Source organism: Papaver somniferum, chromosome 10, assembly GCF_003573695.1.
Source record: "Papaver somniferum cultivar HN1 chromosome 10, ASM357369v1, whole genome shotgun sequence".
NCBI lineage: Eukaryota > Viridiplantae > Streptophyta > Magnoliopsida > Ranunculales > Papaveraceae > Papaver > Papaver somniferum.
In genome coordinates this window covers 163,937,180-163,958,245 of record NC_039367.1, presented here as the reverse complement: position 1 = coordinate 163,958,245, position 21,066 = coordinate 163,937,180, and the positions used below count along the sequence as shown (strand labels likewise).

General features: G+C 38.7%; 1 protein-coding gene across 1 annotated transcript; it reads left to right on the top strand.

Annotated features, from left to right (window-relative positions):
- The first annotated feature begins 18,195 nt into the window (after positions 1-18,195).
- Positions 18,196-18,868, top strand: LOC113316783 (putative F-box/LRR-repeat protein At4g13960). The gene is made up of 2 exons (XM_026564931.1): positions 18,196-18,583; positions 18,675-18,868. Exons 1-2 carry the CDS (start codon positions 18,196-18,198, stop codon positions 18,866-18,868), a joined length of 582 nt encoding a protein of 193 aa, XP_026420716.1.
- The last annotated feature ends 2,198 nt before the right edge of the window (positions 18,869-21,066 follow it).

Sequence of the window (21,066 nt, the reverse complement as noted above, 5' to 3'; positions counted from 1 at the left end):
CTCAGTAACCTCAATTTCTCTAGGCTTGCAACTTCTTCTGCTGGGCTTCGCTGTTGCTGCTGGGCTTGAACATGAGCTGCTTAGGACGATCCTAAAACCCAACTGGGATGTGCAACTAAAAGGGGACCAAAAGCCTATTTTTGGGCTTCCCTCCAAAAACAAGTAAGCCTAACCCATGAGTTAACCCACTTGGGCCTCATTTAAATTCAAATTTGGGCTTGTAATAATTAATTTAATTATTTATTTGGGATTGTAATAATTTTTATTTTCTTTTTCTTTTTTTTTTATATTTGGGACTGTAATAATTTTTTTTGTTTTTCTTTATTTTTCTTTTATTTTTCTTTTTTCTTTTATGGGCTTGTTTTAATTATTATTATTGTTTTTATTTTCTTTTATGAGTTGTGATAATTTATGCTAGGTTTAGTTCAAAAAATTTTTCCAAAGCCCAAAATTTTTTAAACCAAAAACAAAATCCCTTCTTTAAACCAAAACCCATTCAAAACCAAATCTTCATAACCCTTGTGGGCCAAATTGTTTCCGATTGCTCTGTCTGACCAACATGTTAGTTAAGGTACCTACTAGGACATGATTGTGACCTACAGAGACCAGACAAACAGACATGTTAGAATTAACCCAGACGAACCTATCGAAATTCTAAGTTCTGAGGGAGACAGTCCAGATCAACCAGAAACAATGGGAGAACCACGTATCCTCAAGGATTATATGTACCCAACTAGAGCCAGTCAACCTTCTTGTATTGTGCTACCCGAGGCTAATGGCCATTATGAGCTGAAATCAAGCACAATACAGATGCTTCCTATTTTTAGAGGTGTTGAGAATGAAAACCCGTACCACCACGTGAGAGAATTCGAGGAAATTTGTGGAATTCTGCGTTTCACTCAAATGTCCGACGAAACCCTGAAGTTAAGGCTTTTTCCCTTCTCCCTGAAAGATAAGGAAAAGGCATGGCTCTATGCTTTACAGCCTCAATCCATCATGACATGGGATGACCTCATAAAGGAGTTTTTCAAAAAGTTTTTCCCGAACCACAAGACTGCGACAATTCGTCAAAGTCTGAATAGCTTTGTGCAATTAGAAGGTGAGACCTTAGCTAGATACCTGGAGAGATTCAATGAATTATTGCTCCAATGTCCCCATCATGGTTTTGAAAAATGGAGACTTGTGCAAATTTTGTATGAAGGTCTAGATGTGTCCACCCGAACAACGGTTGAGTCGATGTGTAATGGTCTATTCGTAGATAAAACTGCTGACGCGTCTTGGGACTTCTTGATTAAAGTAGCTGAAAAGACGCAACAGTGGGAATCCATCCGTGAAACCAGAAAGACTACATCCGAAGCAAAGGCTTTTAGGATTGAAGCGGATTTTGAGGGTAGAGCAAACATGGCATCAATAGTTAGGAGATTAGAAGAGTTAGAACTACATAAAAATTCAAAACCTTCCACCACTACTCTCCGAGAACATGTCGCTTCATCTGTTTGTGCCGCTTGTAACGACCCCAACCATCAATTCCAAAATTGTCCCGATTTGCTTGCAGTCCAGGAATCTAGGCTTGAACAGGCACATGCCATGTTTCAAAAACCAGAGCATAACCCTTATTCACAGACCTACAATCCAGGATGGAGAAACCACCCTAACTTTTCATGGTCAAAAGGACCCACTCAAGGAGGACCATCTCAACCCAATCAGAGCTATCAGAACAATCAAGGTTATCAACATCCGAGAAACTCTCAACAACAATCATATCCTCAACACAATACAGACAAGAGATTGTCCACCTTAGAGGAAATGTTCCAGAGTTTGATGCAAAGTCAGAAAAATCTAGATCAAAAGATGGATCAAATATGTGAGAGAGAAAAGGGTAAACTTCCGAGCCAACCCCAACAAAATCCAAAGAGGATATTTCAAACAGGCACAACATCCTGCACTGAAACCTCACCTGATCAAATCCATGCCATTACCACCCTCCAAAGTGGTAAAGTCATCGAGAACAACGTGGGCGAACCTAATGAATCTGATACAAACTCCACTTTTCCTCCACAACCCCAGAAAACCAAATAATCTGAGCAAGTTGGAAAATCTGACAATTCTACTGCTGTGAATGTCCCTTTGCCAACTCATCTTCCTGTTGCTCCATTTCCTCAAAGATTGATCTATCAACAGAAAAGTACCCATTACAATGAGATGTTAGATCTGTTCAAGAGAGTCAACATCAACATTCCTTTTCTTGAAGCAATCAAGCAAATCCCTGCTTATGCCAAATTCCTCAAAGACTTGTGTACTCAAAAGCGCAAGCTCAATGTGCAAAAACGTGCTTTCTTAGCTGAGCAGGTGAGTTCCATCATTCTGAACAAAACTCCACCCAAGTTTAGGGATCCAGGATGTCCAACAATTTCTTGCACTATAGGAGAACACACGGTCAATAAAGCGTTATTAGACCTAGGTGCAAGTGTTAACCTACTGCCATATTCTGTTTATGAGCAGTTAGGTCTTGGGGAGTTGAAACCAACATCTATCACTCTACAACTGGCAGACCGATCTGTCAAGATTCCTCGTGGGGTGGTCGAAGATGTTTTGATCAAGGTTGACAAATTCTATTTTCCCGTAGACTTCATTGTCTTAGACACTCAACCTGTACAAAACCCAGACTGTCACATTCCTGTCATCTTAGGACGTCCTTTCTTGGCTACGTCCAACGCGATCATCAACTGTCGGAATGGAGTGTTAAAACTGTCTTTTGGTAACATGACGGTAGAATTGAATGTGTTCGATATTAGTCAACAACCTGTGAATCTTGATGATGACGATGTGCATGAAGTTAATATGATTGAAGGATTAATGCAAGATTCGTTGACTAACATTCTATCCGTCGACCCCTTTCAAGCATGTATGGAGAACTTTAACCCTGATTCCTATGATGATGCATACTGTAGTGACGTCCTATCTCTGCTCGAATCTGTACCTCAAATGGACGTCACTGAAAGGAAATATGAAGTGGAACCACCCTACTCTCTGATTCCAAGCTTATTCCATCCATTGTTGAGCCACCCAAGCTTGAATTGAAAACATTGCCTAGTACGTTGAAGTACGCATTCCTAGGTTCTTCTGATACTTTACCTGTCATTATTTCATCATGTTTAGACACGGAACAGGAAAGTAAGCTTTTAGAAGTACTTAAGGAACACAAAGAGGCCTTAGGATGGACCATCTCAGATCTCAAAGGAATTAGTCCCACCATTTGCATGCACCACATTAACCTTGAAGAGAATGCCAAACCATCGAGGGAAATGCAAAGGAGACTTAATCCTAACATGAGAGATGTAGTCAAAGGAGAGATCCTGAAACTACTTGATGCGGTATCATATACCCAATTCCCGATAGCAAATGGGTTAGTCCCATTCAAGTTGTGCCTAAGAAGTCAGGCATTACTGTTGTTCAGAACGACAAGAATGAATTAGTCCCTACTCGTACAACCACAGGATGGCGAGTATGCATCGACTACAGGAAGTTGAACACAGTAACAAGGAAGGATCACTTCCCGCTCCCTTTCATTGACCAAATGCTAGAACGTGTGTCTGGACACAGTCACTACTGTTTTCTAGATGGCTTTTCCGGTTATAACCAAATTCACATTGCTCCGAAGATCAGGAAAAAACTACATTCACGTGTCCATTTGGGACGTTTGCTTATAGACGTATGCCCTTCGGGTTGTGTAATGCACCTGCTACTTTTCAGCGTTGCATGATGAGCATTTTTTCTGACATGATAGATAGTTTTCTCGAGATCTTTATGGATGATTTCTCTGTTTTTGGTTCCTCGTTTGACGAATGTTTGAAGCATCTTGCCCTCGTGATATCCAGATGTAAAGAAAAGAACCTTGTTCTAAATTGGGAAAAATGCCATTTTATGGTGAATTCAGGAATAGTTCTAGGACACATCATCTCAGAAAGGAATTGAAGTGGATAAAGCTAAAGTTGACCTCATTCAACATCTACCACAACCTTGCTCTGTGAAGGAGATCAGATCATTTCTAGGTCATGCTGGTTTTTACCGGCGATTCATCAAAGATTTCAGCAAAATCTCCAGACCTCTGTGCAGTCTTCTCTCCAAAGATGTTGCCTTCAATTTCGATGCTGCTTGTGTGAAGGCATGGGAGGAATTAAAAACCCTTCTCACCACCGCTCCTATAGTCCGACCACCCGATTGGAAGCTTCCGTTCGAACTTATGTGTGATGCCTCTGATTATGCTGTTGGTGCTGTTTTAGGACAGCGAGTTGATAGACTACCATATGTGATATACTATGCTAGCAAAACCCTTAATGATGCCCAACTCAATTATTCAACTACCGAGAAGGAATTGCTTGCCGTCGTTTTCGCATTAGACAAGTTTAGATCTTATCTGATAGGGTCTAAGATCATCATATACACAGACCATGCGGCTTTGAAGTATCTTCTTTCCAAGAAGGATGCTAAAGCTCGCCTTATTCGATGGATACTCTTATTACAGGAATTCGATCTCGAAATCCGTGATAAGAAAGGTTGTGAGAATGTGGTTGCTGATCATTTGTCTAGATTAACTTTAGAGTCTATTGATGAATGAGCTGATTAGAGAATCATTCCCAGATGAACAGCTGATGTCTATCTCAGACCTTCCTTGGTTTGCTGATATTGTTAACTACCTCGCTACAGGTAGGATGCCCTCACGTTGGTCGAGACAAGACCGCTCTAAATTCCTGGCTGAAGTCAAACATTTCCTTTGGGATGACCCATATTTGTTTAAGTACTGTCCAGACCAAATCATTAGGAGATGTGTCCCCAACACTGAACAGAAAGATGTGATATCTTTCTGTCATGACCAAGCATGTGGAGGCCATTTCAGTGCCAAGAAAACCGCTGCAAAGATCTTGCAGTGTGGATTCTATTGGCCATCATTGTTCAAGGATTGCCATGATTATTGTGTTGCTTGTGAACGCTGTCAAAAGCTAGGAAGCATTTCGAGGAGAAACATGATGCCATTGAACCCCATTTTGATTGTGGAGATTTTTGATGTTTGGGGGATAGACTTCATGGGTCCATTTCCCATGTCTGACAGCAAGTTGTACATCCTAGTCGCAGTTGATTACGTTTCTAAGTGGGTAGAAGCCATAGCAACCAGAACAAATGACCACAAGGTGGTACTTTCATTTCTAAAGGAAACATATTTGCACGTTTTGGTACCCCTAGAGCTATCATCAGTGACGGCGGTTCACATTTTCGTAACAAGTACTTTGAGTCTTTAGTACGCAAGTATGGCATAACTCACAAGGTTGCTACTCCGTACCACCCTCAGACTAGTGGACAAGTGGAAGTGTCTAATAGGGAAATTAAGCACATTCTGGAGAAGACGGTCAACCCGTCCAGGAAAGATTGGTCATTGAGATTGAATGATGCTTTGTGGGCCTATAGAACAGCTTATAAGACACCAATTGGCATGTCCCCCTATCGTCTAGTGTATGGAAAGCCGTGCCATCTACCTGTGGAATTAGAACATCGTGCCTACTGGGCAATCAAAGAGCTGAACTTTTTCTGGACGAAGCTGGAATTCAACGGAAACTTCAACTCAACGAGTTGGAAGAATTGAGAAATGAGGCTTATGACAGTGCCAAGCTGTACAAGCAGAAGATGAAGATGTTTCATGACAAGCGTATTCTGCGCAAATCCTTCACTCCTGGTCAGAAAGTCTTGCTGTATGACTCCCGATTACATCTTTTTCCAGGAAAACTGCGTTCCAGATGGAAGGGTCCGTACCTAGTACGCACAGTTTTTCCTCATGGAGCTGTAGAGCTGGAGGATGTCTCCAACAAGAACGTTTTCAAAGTCAACGGGCAGAGATTAAAGCCATTCCTTGAGCCATTTCCACCCGACATTGAAACAACCAACCTGGAGGACCCAGTCTATGTGGACTAAACTGGTCCACTCTTTCCCTAAATAACCAAAAAGTTTTCCAAATCTTTCCCTAAAAACCAAAATTTGTCTTTTTCCCAACAAAACCAAATTTTTTCCAAAAAGTCCAATCCCATTAAAAACCAAATTTTCTTGTAGATAATGTGTTAGTTAAATTTCCTTTGTGTATATTTTGTGCTCATCCATTGTGACTCCTAATATGATGGATTTTTGCCTTGAATAACGGAGTTTTAATCGAGCTGCCCGTACAATCGGGTATTCTCTCTCCTTTTACTCTACTCAGCATGTCCTCTTCATATATTGTTTTATAATTCTTTCCATATTTTGAAACATTGAGGACAATGTTTAGTTTAGGTTTGGGGGTATAGAGTAGATACCATGATAATTTGCCATAATTGAAAACAACTCCTTCTTTTTGAAAAAATTGAAAAATTCCAAAAAAATTAAAAATCAAAATTCAAAAAAAAAAAAAAATAAAATCATAAAAATGGAGCTCATTTACCTTGAAATGTTGACTCTTGTGCAAATATGTATTTTTAGGAGTCTTAGTCTAGATATTTAGGCACCCTGATTCTAGCACAATTCACATAGTGATAAGAAATTTGCACGCGCACGATCTACCAATACATGTATGGCCTCGATCTTCAAGGTGTTTGATAGGAAGTTACGATTGCCAATCACTTTAGAATACTGAACGAAACTTGACTAGCTTGTTCTTTGGTTGGTTGGGATAGAAGGTGGAGGTTACATTAAGAAAGACAACCATCGAATTTAACTGGGTGCATCAAAAAGGGCTACCTCTTGCAAAGTGTCATGTAATCTTTTGTTTCCTTTTGTATATGTATCAAAAGTGTTTCAGTCAAAAAAAAAAAAAAAAAAACGATGTATATATTCAGAAAAAAAAAAAAAAAAAAAAAAATCAGAAAAATACAAAAAAAAAAAAAAAAAATCAAGTATTTATCAATTCCATCATCTCTTGTTCCAAAAATAAAAGAGAATAGTCAATGTAAATAAGAGTCATGTAAATCATCTTTTGTTGTTTTTGTAATAAGCAAGGAGGGTGTATGCCATTGATGTACAACGCGAGTAATTGTGAAATACCTCCAACTCATTCACAATTCTCGTAAAGTCCGGACAGCTAGCTAGATTTCGACCTCAGTTCTTAGCCTGAGAAACTATCTCTTGGTGATTAGTAGTCATACTTCAGATCTTTCTTTACACATGTGTAGATACACTTTACACTCTTATCACATGTCTTTTTTTGTTATCAGTGCTAGGATTGTGCCTTCGATAGCTAGATTGACATCTCCATTTTGCTGTGAGCTTAAACTGTTTTGCACATGTCACATTTGATGGAATCTGAGCTTATATTTTGACCTAGAACTTTGTAGGTACGTTCTAAGCAAACCTTCACGAGACTTCAACTCGTCCACTAGGGACACTTAGTGGTTTAAAAGGCTTAGTGCATACGCTAAATGCATTCGAGAGACCAGCGACAGTGGTATAGTTAGGATTTCCTTAGTTTTGTTTTACTTGAGGACAAGTAAAATTCAGGTTTGGGGGTATTTGATGAGTGCCAAATATTGTATATATTTCCCTTTTTTTGGCATTTAACTCATCTTTTGTGCATTAATTCTACATTTTATCCCATATTCTGTATTTTCATTGTTTTCAAGAATAAATATTTTTATTAATTAATTTTGCATTTTTAGGTAATAAATAAAGTTGGATGAGTTGCGGAGCAAAAGAGCAGAAAAGTGTGAAAAGCCGGGAGAAATTACGCAAGGAAGCCGCAAAGAATGGAGCGCACGTCCAAAAAGCTGGAAATGGGCTCAAGAAGAAGAAAGTTGTTCTTAAAGAAGAAGTGGGCTCAAGGTTTTCCAAGCCCAAACTCATTTCCCAAACCCATATTCTATACCCAAAAGCCTAAAACCCAAATCCATACCCGCTTGCGTCTTCAGCCGTCAGATCAGTTCTCAGAAGCATCCGACGGTCGCTCCCTTGCTGTGCATCGAAGTTTGATATCTCCGCCTAACACTACAACACCTAACTCCATCTGGCGTCGTTGATTTTGTTGTATTATATAATCCAGCGGTCGCTACAAGCTTCACTTCATCTCACCGTCCGATTGATCTTTCATCTCCCTATCCCACGGCTCAGTGTCGCAGATCATCAAACTCGATACACTCGCCTCACACCCAAGTGCCGAACACCCTAGACCTCAAACAAACGCACCCTTCCCCTTTCTCCATCGAACCCATCTCCTCCATCACCCCCTCTGCAGAACCACCATACTCCGTACCACCACCATGTCCGTCTCCATCACCACCACCTCACCCCAAATCACTCCACTATTTTCTCCCTAACTCTACTCTACCTAAGACCATCATCACCATCACGTACCATCTCTTTAGCATCACTAATAACCTCAATTTCTCATCTCTCTGAAACCCTAGGTGAGAAATTGGGGATGTAAGTGATGATTAAAGCATCAATTGGAGCATGGGAGGAACGAGAAGAAGCAGGAAAAGAGTGGGTCGACGAGATGGAGCGAGTATCTCATCAACAGTAGGTAAATCAATTTCACCAAACCCTAGTTCTACTGATTTTGGGGGAAAATTGGGGGAAAACCCTAAATGGGTAATTGGGTATAAATTGGTGTTGTGTGGAGTGTGTGAAACACACTGTGTATCTCTCTGGACTAGCCAGTAGAGAATTTGCTACAAATTTTTATGAATTTCAATTTCAGTGCTTATCAGTTAACAAGTTGAAAATTGCATATATTTTTAGTTATCTCAAATGTTGCTAGTTGTGTATGAATCATCTGTGTTAATGTATGTATGTTGCTATATCATGTTTAGCATGAGCTAAACAGCATCAGGCCAAGGCTCAGCTGAAGCCTTGTGCACTGTCATGTGACTAGAAGCTAGGATGGTTCTCCTGTTGCTGTGTTTTGATTGAGCAAATGGGAGATACCAATGCTCATAGATCCTGTGATTGTCTGTACTGTCAAAAGACAGCCAATGCTAGGGGTAGACTAGTGAGCAATTTGGTGTTCTTCCATTTCTAGATGTATGCTTAGGAACAAACACAACCTAGAAACATGTCATTTGATTAGGACACAAGGTGGATCATAAGCCTTGGCTTACCCACCAATTCCCTTTCAGTCACTTACATTTTCAGTCCTGTGTGTTTGCAATTCAGTAATTTTCTTGCTTCTTATTTTCTTGCACTTTGTAGCTACTGTGCACTGAAGTCAGTGCACAAACTCACCTTGCCCTTGGCTTCCAAGCCTTGGTTCTTTGCTGATTTACCTTGTCTGTTATCTTTCCCTGCTGTGGTTCTTAACTGTTTCTTTATTGCTTTACCTTGCATCTTTGGTTCATGCCATTTACCTTGTTTTGCTCACTGCCTTAGTGCATTGTCACCATTGTTAGCCTAGGAAGACTTCTTGTATGCTCCTCTCCCTGTGGAAAAACCCCCACTCATCATTATATTATAAATCTTGACCTTGTATACTTGCAAGTGTTTTGTGTGCATCTTAATTTCCACACCAGTCATTGCATGTGTTCTAGATTCGTGTGAATGCATTATGAGAATGTATGTGGTGATTGACAAAACCGAGAAGAGTCTAGTGTATTTATATCCATCTTTATGTGTATGTTGTATCAGATAAGGATAAGACTACACCTAACTTCTTAAAACAACTGTGCAGGTACTAGAAACATCATCACCTACTGCTATTCTGATGCCCATACACGATCAAGCTTTGAATCCAAGCTTTGAATCCTTGCGTTATTACAACTCCAGCAAGAGGAACCAGTTCACAATGTCAATGAAGAAGTCCTCTTGCAAGTACAATTGAAACACCAGCACTGAACACATCTTTAAGCTAGGGGTAGAGGTAATTTCGACTGATGATGTTGGAATACCAGTAGATATAAAGCAGTATAGCATCTGTCTAGTATATGGCACATGAACTAAATCATTTTTTAACACCTGAATGTCTTATATGTGTTTCAGCCATTCAATTTGGTGAATGATCACACTGTAAATTGTTCCTGAATGTATCGTAGTTTCAGAAATAAGAATGGTTACAGTAAGTTGCAGTGTCAAAATTTGAATTTGAAAATATGGATGGCCTGAAATTCCCAGGTGACCGGAACTGGCATTCTCAGGTGATCGGCTTCAGGCGAGGATCACCTGAAAGTGCCAGTATTTTTTTATTAAAATCTAACGAATTCCTAACGTAGAAAATGAGTTAGACTATTTTGAAAAACAAAACACATGTCATCTCTTTATTAGTCACTTGAACTGTTATACAGAGGGTTAGCAAACATTATAACACAATCTCTACATTACAAGTAATTATGAAGTATAAAATGTCAATAGTTAGGAAAAAAATTGTAATGAAATGCATGTGTTAGCCTATTTAAGTTTCCTAATAAACTAAAAGCGTTAGATAAAATACTAACACATTATATAACTGGCTATGGATAACCATTTTTCTTAGTTAGGCAAATTAGCTCTAATTTTTTTGTAACACTTTTCTTCTATAAGGAAATCCTTGATTTGGTGTAGTGGGACTCAATGTTGTATCTCTGACCGTGAACTAATCACGGATGACTATGATGCTGTATTATGTCTTTCACGAATGTCGCATTCTCCTAATGAATGGCTATAAGTTATTTATACATCACGCAGAGCATCCAATATAGGTAGAAACCCCAAGAGTTTAAGTAGAGTCTCCTTGATTGCTTAGATTATGTGGAAAATCTAGTTTCATTTAATTTGCAGTTATGCGAGTAGAATTAATATTATCTCCGTCTCTAAAAAATAGGCAAATTTGTGTGTAAATTTACATTTATTTACACACAAACATGAATGAAGAAGAAAACCATGGATGTATCTCACGCTTCAGCAATTTTAATACATTTATTTCATTTTAATTTGTATTTGATTTTTGGGTTTTTTTACTCAAACAAAAAGAAACTAAGTGGCACGTAAAGTAGACCATCAGCAACACGGAATATCTCAATGCCATCTTACATTTTTCCTCTCTTGTGTCCTGATAAATTATAGTATAATTATGTTGATAGTTCAAGAAACAACTCTGCTTTGATGAATGAGGGGACAGTGGGAAGAATCCACTATATCAGGCACACTGTGCTCAGATAGGGATAGCCAACAGGACAGTTCTTTTTTGTCTGTGTTTTTCGTTCCATGAAGTTTATCCTAGAGTAAAGACGTCGACAAAACATCTGTCAACTTGTAACTTGTAATTAATCATAACCATAGCTAGACCTGTAGATTTCGTAATTCATATAAAGCTATGGTTATGTGGGTAACGTTTTGTACTTTTTGGTGGCTGGGTTCCAAACATAAAAGAGTTTCCTAACTACTAGTACTCCAAAGTCCAAACACTCCAAAAGTAAACCAGAATATTACAATAACCAAACGACTGAACATCACAAACATATAAAGATTCTAGTGGGTAGTTGTTTTTTACAGCATCATCAAATTCTCTTATGGTGTATACTTCGCGACAATGACATCTCGTGTTATAACTAGTAAACCTGATACTACGGTTGTTCTTTTGGATAGTAATATCAAGGTGCATCTTAACAAAACATATGTTGATTTCATAGGTACCCTTAAAAGGATCTCAAGGAGGATCTCTTCAGGAACTCTTGACATTGCCTCTACTTCCGTCCCTCCGTCTCATTATATGTTGACTGCTGGATGCATGTTTCAACGCCTACAGTCGGCTACCTTTGATAGATTTCGTAGAGATCTAAGACAGATAAGATGGGAGAAATCCCTTGGTACATGCTCTTTGCAGATGATGTAGCACTTATTGGGGAGTCCAAGCAAGAGATAGAAGGTAAGTTTGAGTTGTGGCGTTAGACTCTGGAATCGAAGGGCTTTAGACCAGGGACGGAGGAAAATGGAGACAAATGGGGTCTACGGACCCACTTGTTTTCAAACGTCGGTTTAAATAAGTTGGTATTTTTGTAAATTCGACCATCTATGGGGAAAAATAGGTAGGAGGGATATGAAAATTTAGGTTTCCCTGATATTGACCCCGGGAGCATTAAGTCTCGGCTCCGTCACTGCTTTAGACTCAGTAGAACAAAGACTGAGTATCTGAAGTGCGCTTTCGACGAAACCGGGAGGGATGATGGAGAACTGCTACTTGACACAAAGAAAGACTCCTTTCGATATCTGGGATCTATGATCCAGAGTGATGGGGACATAAAGGAGGACATTAGACACATATCCCAGTCAGGTTGGGCTAAATGGAGACTGACGACTGGATTCCTCTGCGATCATAAGGTCCCAGTTAAACTGAAAGGAAAATTATACAGGACAACAATCAGACCCGCGATGCTGTAAGGAGCGGAATGTTGGGAAACTAGAAGCGATCACCTCATGGCGCTCCACGTGATGGAAATGAGGATGGTTAGATGGGTATGCAGGCACACAAGGCGCGATAAAATCAGAAATGATTGTGTCGTGGGAAACTTGGGGTAGCACCAGTGAAGGATATACTGTCACAACACAGGCTACGCTGGTTCGGGCGTCTCCAACGAAGACCACCTGACGCCCCAGTTCGTTTAGGACGCATGACACGGCCAGAAGGTAGAATGAAGCGTCCAGGACGACCGAAATTCACATGGGATGAATTGATAAAAAGGGATCTGAACGACCGAGGCTTGGAAAGAGAGTTGGCGCTCGACAGAAGTGCGTGAAAAACAGCGATCCACGTGAAAGAGGTATGTACTCGAGGTACGTGAGATGACCCTATTACCTTTAAATTTATATATTTTCTATTAGTAAGATTGTTTAAACCGTGAACACATAAACAATCACGGCAGAATTGTGAATGGGGTGACCCCCCAGTAGCCTTGCAGCCGGGACATGGAGTATGTGGATATATCACCTAAATGGTCGCGAACGCGTAATTCCACTAAATTGATGACCGATGCACCCTCTGTACCGAAAGCGAACAGGACACTGGATGTGTTAAGGATTAGTCTTGCCTCCGGGAAAGTTGCGTCTAGGCCAGCAGGCATCCGGTGTAAAAAATTTATCCGCATCTCTGGAGATAAGATCGTTTCGCGGACTATCTCCGCTCGACCTGGTACTTGTTACTGGAAAACGAGCTCTGGTTTTGGTTCTGGCAAGGCAGACAAGATGGGGGAAACTAATTCTGAAGAATGCAAAATATTTAAGAACAATTAGTCTAAGTCTAAAGAAAGCTGATGGGATCCAAGAAGAACTTAAGTCAGAGTTACTATTGTTTTGGCGGGTTTTTTGTGGATGGATAGTGATTCCTCAGGGGATTTAACTCGCGGACCGATTATATATATATATATATATATATATATATATATATATATATCCTGATCATTCATCAAACTCAACATATAACATGAGGAAAATTATAAATTGGAACTGAAAAAGAGTGCACAAAATGGATGCAAAGGAGAAAATCAAATGCAAAACTAATGACAACAAACTTAAACCGAAATTCAATAGGGGAATGGTTTTCAAAGTACTCATTGTTCACTTAAAAAGTTGCACTGTTGCAGAACCACATCGGCCTTGAAAACTTGTGCATAATTAGGACTAACGCCATATGAAAAACATCATACATTATCCGTTTTTTTCTTTTCAAACAAAGCTCACGAGGAGAACTTTATGAAAGTCAAAGGCAATAAAAAAGAAAGAGGGGGACTAGACCAATACCTCACAGGAAGAAGAAAGGGGAAAGAAAAAGAATGAAAAATCTTTTTAATTAATATCACTTGGAGGGAAAGAAATTGCAGACGTTTTGAGAATAAGCACCTATACAAAACTGATGATGACTTGATTCAGGATGCTAAGTCTTCTGTTTTTTCCTGGGCAGCAGCACCAGGTAACCGTGTCCACTTGAACTTCTCAAATTCAATGCTTTCTACGTGGGACTCTATCTTTTTGTAATCTCTTGCTTAATTGTTTTTGTTTTTCTTTCTTTCATCTACTATTGGTAGAAAAAGCTGTACATTCTTATTCTCTTAATAAATCTTCTCTTTTCGATCAAAAAAAAAATCTGGGTTGTTTAGTAGAACAATGAAAATATCTCGGTTGTTGTGCCTCCTATTTTCATGTTCCTACCATTTATTTCTTCGTGCATAAGTACCCGAGTTGAGTGAAACTAGGCTTTCCACATAACTTTTTGCATCAAAGAGCCATAGATTGCCTGAAAAATCGAGTTATCTGAAACTTGAATGCTTTGGGTCGTATATAACTGACTGCCATTCCTTAGTAGAATCTGACCATTCTTTAAAGACCACATAAGCCTTGAACCCCAGGTAATCCCTATATTTTCATGTTGAATGATGTAACGTAGTATCCAAGATTCTGGAACTCCATAATCTTGCATCATCCAAAATTCTAAACTAACCTTAGGAACGGTTAGGAGTACGCAAAGGCACCCTTCCAAAACTTCAATGTTCATCCAAGGACACTTCTTCTCTGTGAGTTCTTATGGGAGTTGCAATTCGTCAAATTTCTCATTGCTGATATCCAAAGAAATTATTAACTCGGTTGAGTTTTCTTCACGTGCTTTGCCAAACCAGTGAAAGGCCCCATTGACAGGAATCCCAGCTCGTCGCTTATCAGGAACCCTATAAGGCATGTTTCGACTACTTATCCATAAATTTGATCCTAAAGTATACACTTGGAGTATCTCGGCTCCACGTGTGACATCCACAATCATTAACTTATAATCATCAGCCTTGCAGTCATAACCAAAAGCACTAATCTTGGAAAAACTATCACCTGATAACTCCGGTACGCTCTTGTACTCTTTAGTTGCTGGCTTAAATAAATAAAAGAACGTCTCCTCGATGGTACGACCAGTATACGATATGCAAACCAGACCATTACATGAACCTACCAATTGAAAAGTTAAAGAGCCATAGAATGCGTAGTCCGCCATTCCAACAATTTCACTCTCTCCCAACAACAATAATGAATCGTAACTTATAGAGCTGATTGTGAAACGTGGGATAAACTTGTCAAATCGGTACATTATGAGATTATAGTTTGTTCTTTGTGTATGAATATCAAGGTGCATCTTAACAAAACTAGGGTTAGAAATTATTTGACACCAAGACTTGCAGACACACTTACATACATATGTTGATTTCACGGGTACCCTTGCAAGGATTTCAAGGCAGATCTCTTCGGGAATGCTTGACATTGCTTCTCGTACCTCTTAGCCCTTCCTTAGATCAGTTTTATTGAGATAGGGTAGACAACTTCTTGCTCTATGATAAATAGGTCTATGCGGTGCTAACGTTTAGATAGGCTATATAAGAGGCCCATGATTTAGCTTTACGGGCCGGTTATTATCTTGCAGGTTACGATCACTTAGATGACCTAATGCGGGTTGCGGTTTATGTGCTGTGTGTGTAGTTTAATGTCTTTTGTTTACGAAGTTTTTGCTCCTTCAAGAGTGCATGATTTCAAATCGGTGTTGGGATTTTAGTCGTGTGTTGTTGCCACTTGCCAGTCATTAAATTTTTTTGTTTTATATCTATCGCGTTCACTAAAACAGATTTTTGTTGCAGAAGCTCAGGATATCTCCTGAAGATGTTTATCGCCATCACAATCAAATTCATAAAAGTAACAAGGTGTTTATCGCCATGTTCCTAGAGAGAACTTCTGTACATTCAGCGAGTTATGAAGATTCAATATTCTATCCATATATGCATGAACCAATTTCATAAATGATTACGGCATGTACTCTGCGATAACCAGTTGCCGTCTTTTGATTCGAAAGCTGATGTGGGTAATATTCACCTGTAGATTTCGTAATTCATATAAAGCTATGGTGATGTGGGTAATATCCTGTACTTTTTGGTGGCTGGGTTCCAAACACAAAAGAGTGTCCTACTAGCACTCCAAACACTCCAAAATTAAACCAGAATATTACAATAACCAAACACTGAAAATCATTATACATATAAGATTCTAGTTTGTAGTTGTTTGGTGTATACTTCGGGACAATGCCATCTCATGTTATAACTAGTAAGCCTGAGACTAGGGTTGTTCTTTTGGATAGTAATATCAAGGTGCATCTTAACAAAAATATGTTCATTTCACAGGTACCCTTAAAAGTTAAAAGGATCTCAAGGAAGACCTGATCTCTTCCGGAACGCTTGCATTGCCTGTCTCCTACTGTTCCTCCCTCTCGTTACGCAGTTTCGGAATTCTAACCGAGAGAAAGAACTTAAAGAAAAGATAGAAAACTGATGCTGGTGCGGGCTTATGTTTGTACTGTGGTTTGTTTAGAATCGACGAGTCACAACTTAACTTGTACGACTTGATACTTAGTAATCCAGTTAACTCGAAAGCGAATCGGATTTGACAATAAGTCTCACGGATAACATTGTGCCTGAATCTGCTAGTCAAAGTACTATACCAAGTCGAATAGGCTTTGGCAAGATTCTTTTTCATTTTCAGTATGTTAATTATAATTCAAAATATTATATGGAAACCTGGATGTCACTGCTGCCCGGTATTGCATTTGTGTCATATGAGATGGTGAAGGACATTCTTGGAGTCGAGATAGAATTTACTCAGAACTCAATGGAGGAAGATTATAGGAAAGATAAATTGTGAAGATAAAACCTGAAAAACTGAATCGAACCCTACAAAGAAAGCAAACAATGTAAGGTGTTTCTTAAAAAATAAATATTCTTCATACTCAAGTTCCCATCTCTCGGAGGCTATAGGGAGACTAAGAAGTTCTGAATTGATCGCATCAATTCTATTATGAAATAGTCTAATTGTTGTCAAAGCTTTTGCAATCTTCAAAATTAGTTTCACCCATCTCATCTGCCTCGCTTTCCCACTAAAACGCCCAATGGTAACCGACTCTAGGTGTTGAAACATGCATCCAGCAGTCGATATATGACCAGCCCAACTGTCTTCTTCTTGTTTATTGCCGTCAATGCAGCTCTGCATTAGGATTTGAAAAGAAAGAAATGGACAAACATCAAAAAGATAAATCTACAAATGGCATAAACATGGAGAATTAAAAGTTTCGTAAACTTGCCTCCTCAAATATGAGCCATCTCAAATTAGGTACTGCTTTGAGCAATAGAAATAATGATTTATCAGTAGTTTTTCCTTCTTTCAGGATCAACTCCTCCACGTCATGAAATACACAAGGTAGGATGTTCAGAAAGTCATCTATGATGGTGAGAATCTATTCATCACAAGGAACAGCAAGTATCCATGTCAGTTTTGAGGAGTTCAATTAACCATACATAAAAACCTAATAAGAGTACAGAGAAAGATCAGCAAATATTTACAGCATATATTTCTAGACATCGTACGTGTGAAAGCGCTTGAAAAAACTTACTTACAGCTGCACCGTAATTTGGTTGTTCCCTTTGTACACCGTCATATTCACCAAGAATAAGACCAGCCAAAAAATCGTGGCCACTTTGTTTTTGTTTGCTCAACACCATTCAAACATGATAATACCGTCGCGGGCTTCGATGAGACCTAGTTTAGTTGTAAAAGACTTAAATATGGAATTGTTTCCTTTTAATTTCGGTTTCCTCTATCAATAAAAAAGCAAAATTGGTTCTGCAGACAATAAGTAAATCCTTTTTCGGTACACAAAATTGGTTAAAAAGACCAAAATCAATAATTGCTAGGTGAAATGGACAGTTAGATTTTGATACTGTTTAAATGGGCAAAAATGTAAAAATAGGCAGGATGTAACCAGTTTCATCGTGCCCATTTTCAAATATTTTTTCTTATTTTTAATTTACACAGGATGTATCCAGTTTCATCCTTGCTATTTTTTAAATTTAAGCTAGGATGAAACCAGATTCATCCTTACTATTTTTTTTTTTTTGCCATTTCACCCAAACTATTTTTTACTCGTCCATTTGAACCGTGATTTAAAAATATTTGGACAAATGACCCATTTTCCGTTTTCGGTATAATTTCTCAAGTTGAGATCGAGAAACCAAAGCATACCGTTGAGCTTGAGAAACCATAGAAAACAGGGATTGGCATAGTTGAGGTAATCATCTAATTCACTTTTAGTTCCTTGTATTTGTGCTTCTTTGTTTGACATGAACTGGTAGATTCAACAACAACACTAAGATATATTCGTTGTGATATCCGTTCTATTTGTTTTTGGTATACAGAAACTGAAATCTCATGGATTTGAAAAAACAGAAGTTATTACATAACATTGGTGAGGCAGACGATAGGATTAGCGAATTACCTGACCCAATTCTTCATCATATCCTCTCATTCCTTGATATCAAGCCTGTTGCTCGTACTTGTATACTATCTAAAAGATGGAATGACATATGGACCTCTATCCCAACACTTTCCTTCGGGTCTCGTCTGGAACCGCCATCATTGTCCGAAACCAATAAGTTCATGGAATTTCTGGATAGAACATTGCTTCTTCATGACACATCATCAAATATTCAGAAGTTCCATCTCAAGACGAATGGACACATGAGTGCATCTAGGGTTCATTCATGGATCTCTAATCTAACAAAGCGTAATGTCAAAGAAGTCGGTCTCTATATTGGAGGTAAATGTAAACAAAACTACCCATCTTCCTAAAAGTTTCTGTTTTCCAAAACTCAAGAGCCTTACAGTTCGTTATATCCAATTTACTGAAGATGATGGCTGGAATGAGCAACACTTTTCTAATTGCCCTGTCCTTAAAAAATTGATTATGCAAGAATGCACTTGGTCTGATGTGAGGAATTTCAGTATCTCAACTCCTACACTGAAACTGTTAGAAATTGATAACGACAGATCGATAATGATGGCTTACAACATTGTGCTCTCAACATTCATGCACCAAATCTAGTGTCAATTGCCTATTGTGGTTGTGTGCCCAAGGAAATATTTTTTTCCAGCTTTCAAAAACTAAAATACGCAAGAGTATTCCTAATTTGTAAATATCGTCTACCAATGGAGAAAAAGATAGGTTATGGTGCGGCTGTAAGCAAGTTCATTCGAACGCTTTCAAATGTACGACGTCTAGAAATATATGCGGAAGCCCTACAGGTAATCTCCATTCTTCTGCACTATTCATATTCTTATGAATTGTACATATGGTCAATCCAAAACTGATATATGTGCTTGCTGTTATTTCCCTGTGATGAGTAGACTTTCTCCATCGTAGATGACTTTGTAAACATCCTGCCTACGTTTCAAGGTCTGTACGAACTGATCCTGAAACAAGGAAAAACCATCACTGATAAATCACTATTTCCATTGCTCAAGGCAGTACCTAACTTGAGGTTGCTCACATTCGAAGAGGCAAGCGCACAAAACTTTTAATTCTCAATATTTATGCCGTTTGACAATTTACTCTTTTTCATGTTTGTCCGTTTCTCTGATTTTTAATCTTAACTCAGGGCTGCATTGCCGATGATATAGAAAAAGCATTCAGTTGGCCTAATCGTCGTATGTTGACTGCTGGATGCATGTTTCAACGTCTAGAGTGGGCTACCTTTCATGGATCCAGTAGGGACACCAGGCCGATGAGATGGGTGAAACTAATTTTGAAGAATGCAAAATCTTTAAGAACGGTTAGCCTAAGTCTTAAGAAAGCTGATGGGATCAAAGAAGAACTTAAATCAGTGTTACTAAGTTTCCCTAGAGCCTCTAAAAGATGTAAGTTTGAGTTTGAAGAATACTGATTTTTTAAATCCTCACAACTTATGTAATCTTGAGTTCATGTTGTGACATAAATCACTGTTAACTGTTACGTCACTATGGAGCTTCTTCTTATCCTCACAATTTGGTTTTAGGTTTAGACAACAGGGTCATAACCACTCAAGACTCTCAAGTGCAAAGAGAATAAACGGTAAACCTAGTTCGGACAATTCGAGCAACAAGCACATTACAATTAGTTTACGTATAACTCAGTATTCCAAACAAAAGCAAAGCATCTATTGAGCCAAACAAAGAATAGGATTCTACTTTCTAGCTTCTTCTTCTCTCTTTAGTTCACTAATTTCTGATGATCAACTGATTCTCTTCTCTTTAGTCCACTCTAAATATTGTTAGCTACACAATAAGATGAATTACTGTTGCTGGGTCTATTCGGGTTTTTTACTGGACAATAAACATCCTAGTTTCCTTGTGGGTATACTCCAATACCAACGAACATGATAGTTTCGGTAAATTCATGATGGTGCATATCCGTCAGCCAACTAGTGTTAGTAATCACACAAGACAATCCTTAACTAAAAGCCTAAAACCATCCTATGCAAATACAGGAGCAAAAGCAAAAAGTATCAGCACAGACTAAACAAACTAACAGTATTAGACCGTTTAACTGAATCGTAACCTGCATGATAATAATGGACCCGTAACCCGTATAATTACACCATCCAAACACTCGCACCGCCGCGTTAGACCTTATAAATATTTATACCTGTAGTGAAGTGATTGGAAGTTCTCTTCGGGTCGATAAGAATTCATAAGCTCAGCAAGGAGGAGGAGAAGCAATGTCAAGCGTTCCTGAAGATCTGTATCATGAGATCCTCTTAAGGCTACCAAGGAAATGGTTACTTAGATGTGTGTTTACAAATATTGGTTTCAAATTATTTCTAACCCTAATTTTGTTAAGATGCACCTTGATATTATTACACAAACAAAAAACTATAATCTCATATTCAGTAGCTGTGATGAGAGAAAACGATGTTGGGCAATCAGATCTATAAGTTATGATTCAATATGGTCAGTGCCTGGAAGTGGAAGTGGAAGTGAAACCGTTGAAATGGCAGATTACCCGTCCAGTTGTATTCAGAATCTTGGATTCTTATGTTCATGTAATGGTCTAGTTTGCATGTGTCTTGATAGTAAAGATGGGAATTCCATTTGTATTTGTAACCCATTAACTAAAGAGTACAAGAGCTTAGCATTGGAATCACGATATGCAACTCCCATCAATATTAGTGCTTTTGGTTATGATTCCAAGGCGGGTGAGTACAAGTTAATGATGCTAAAAAATTATGGTCCTGGGTTCCACGTTTATAAGTTAGGATCGAAAGC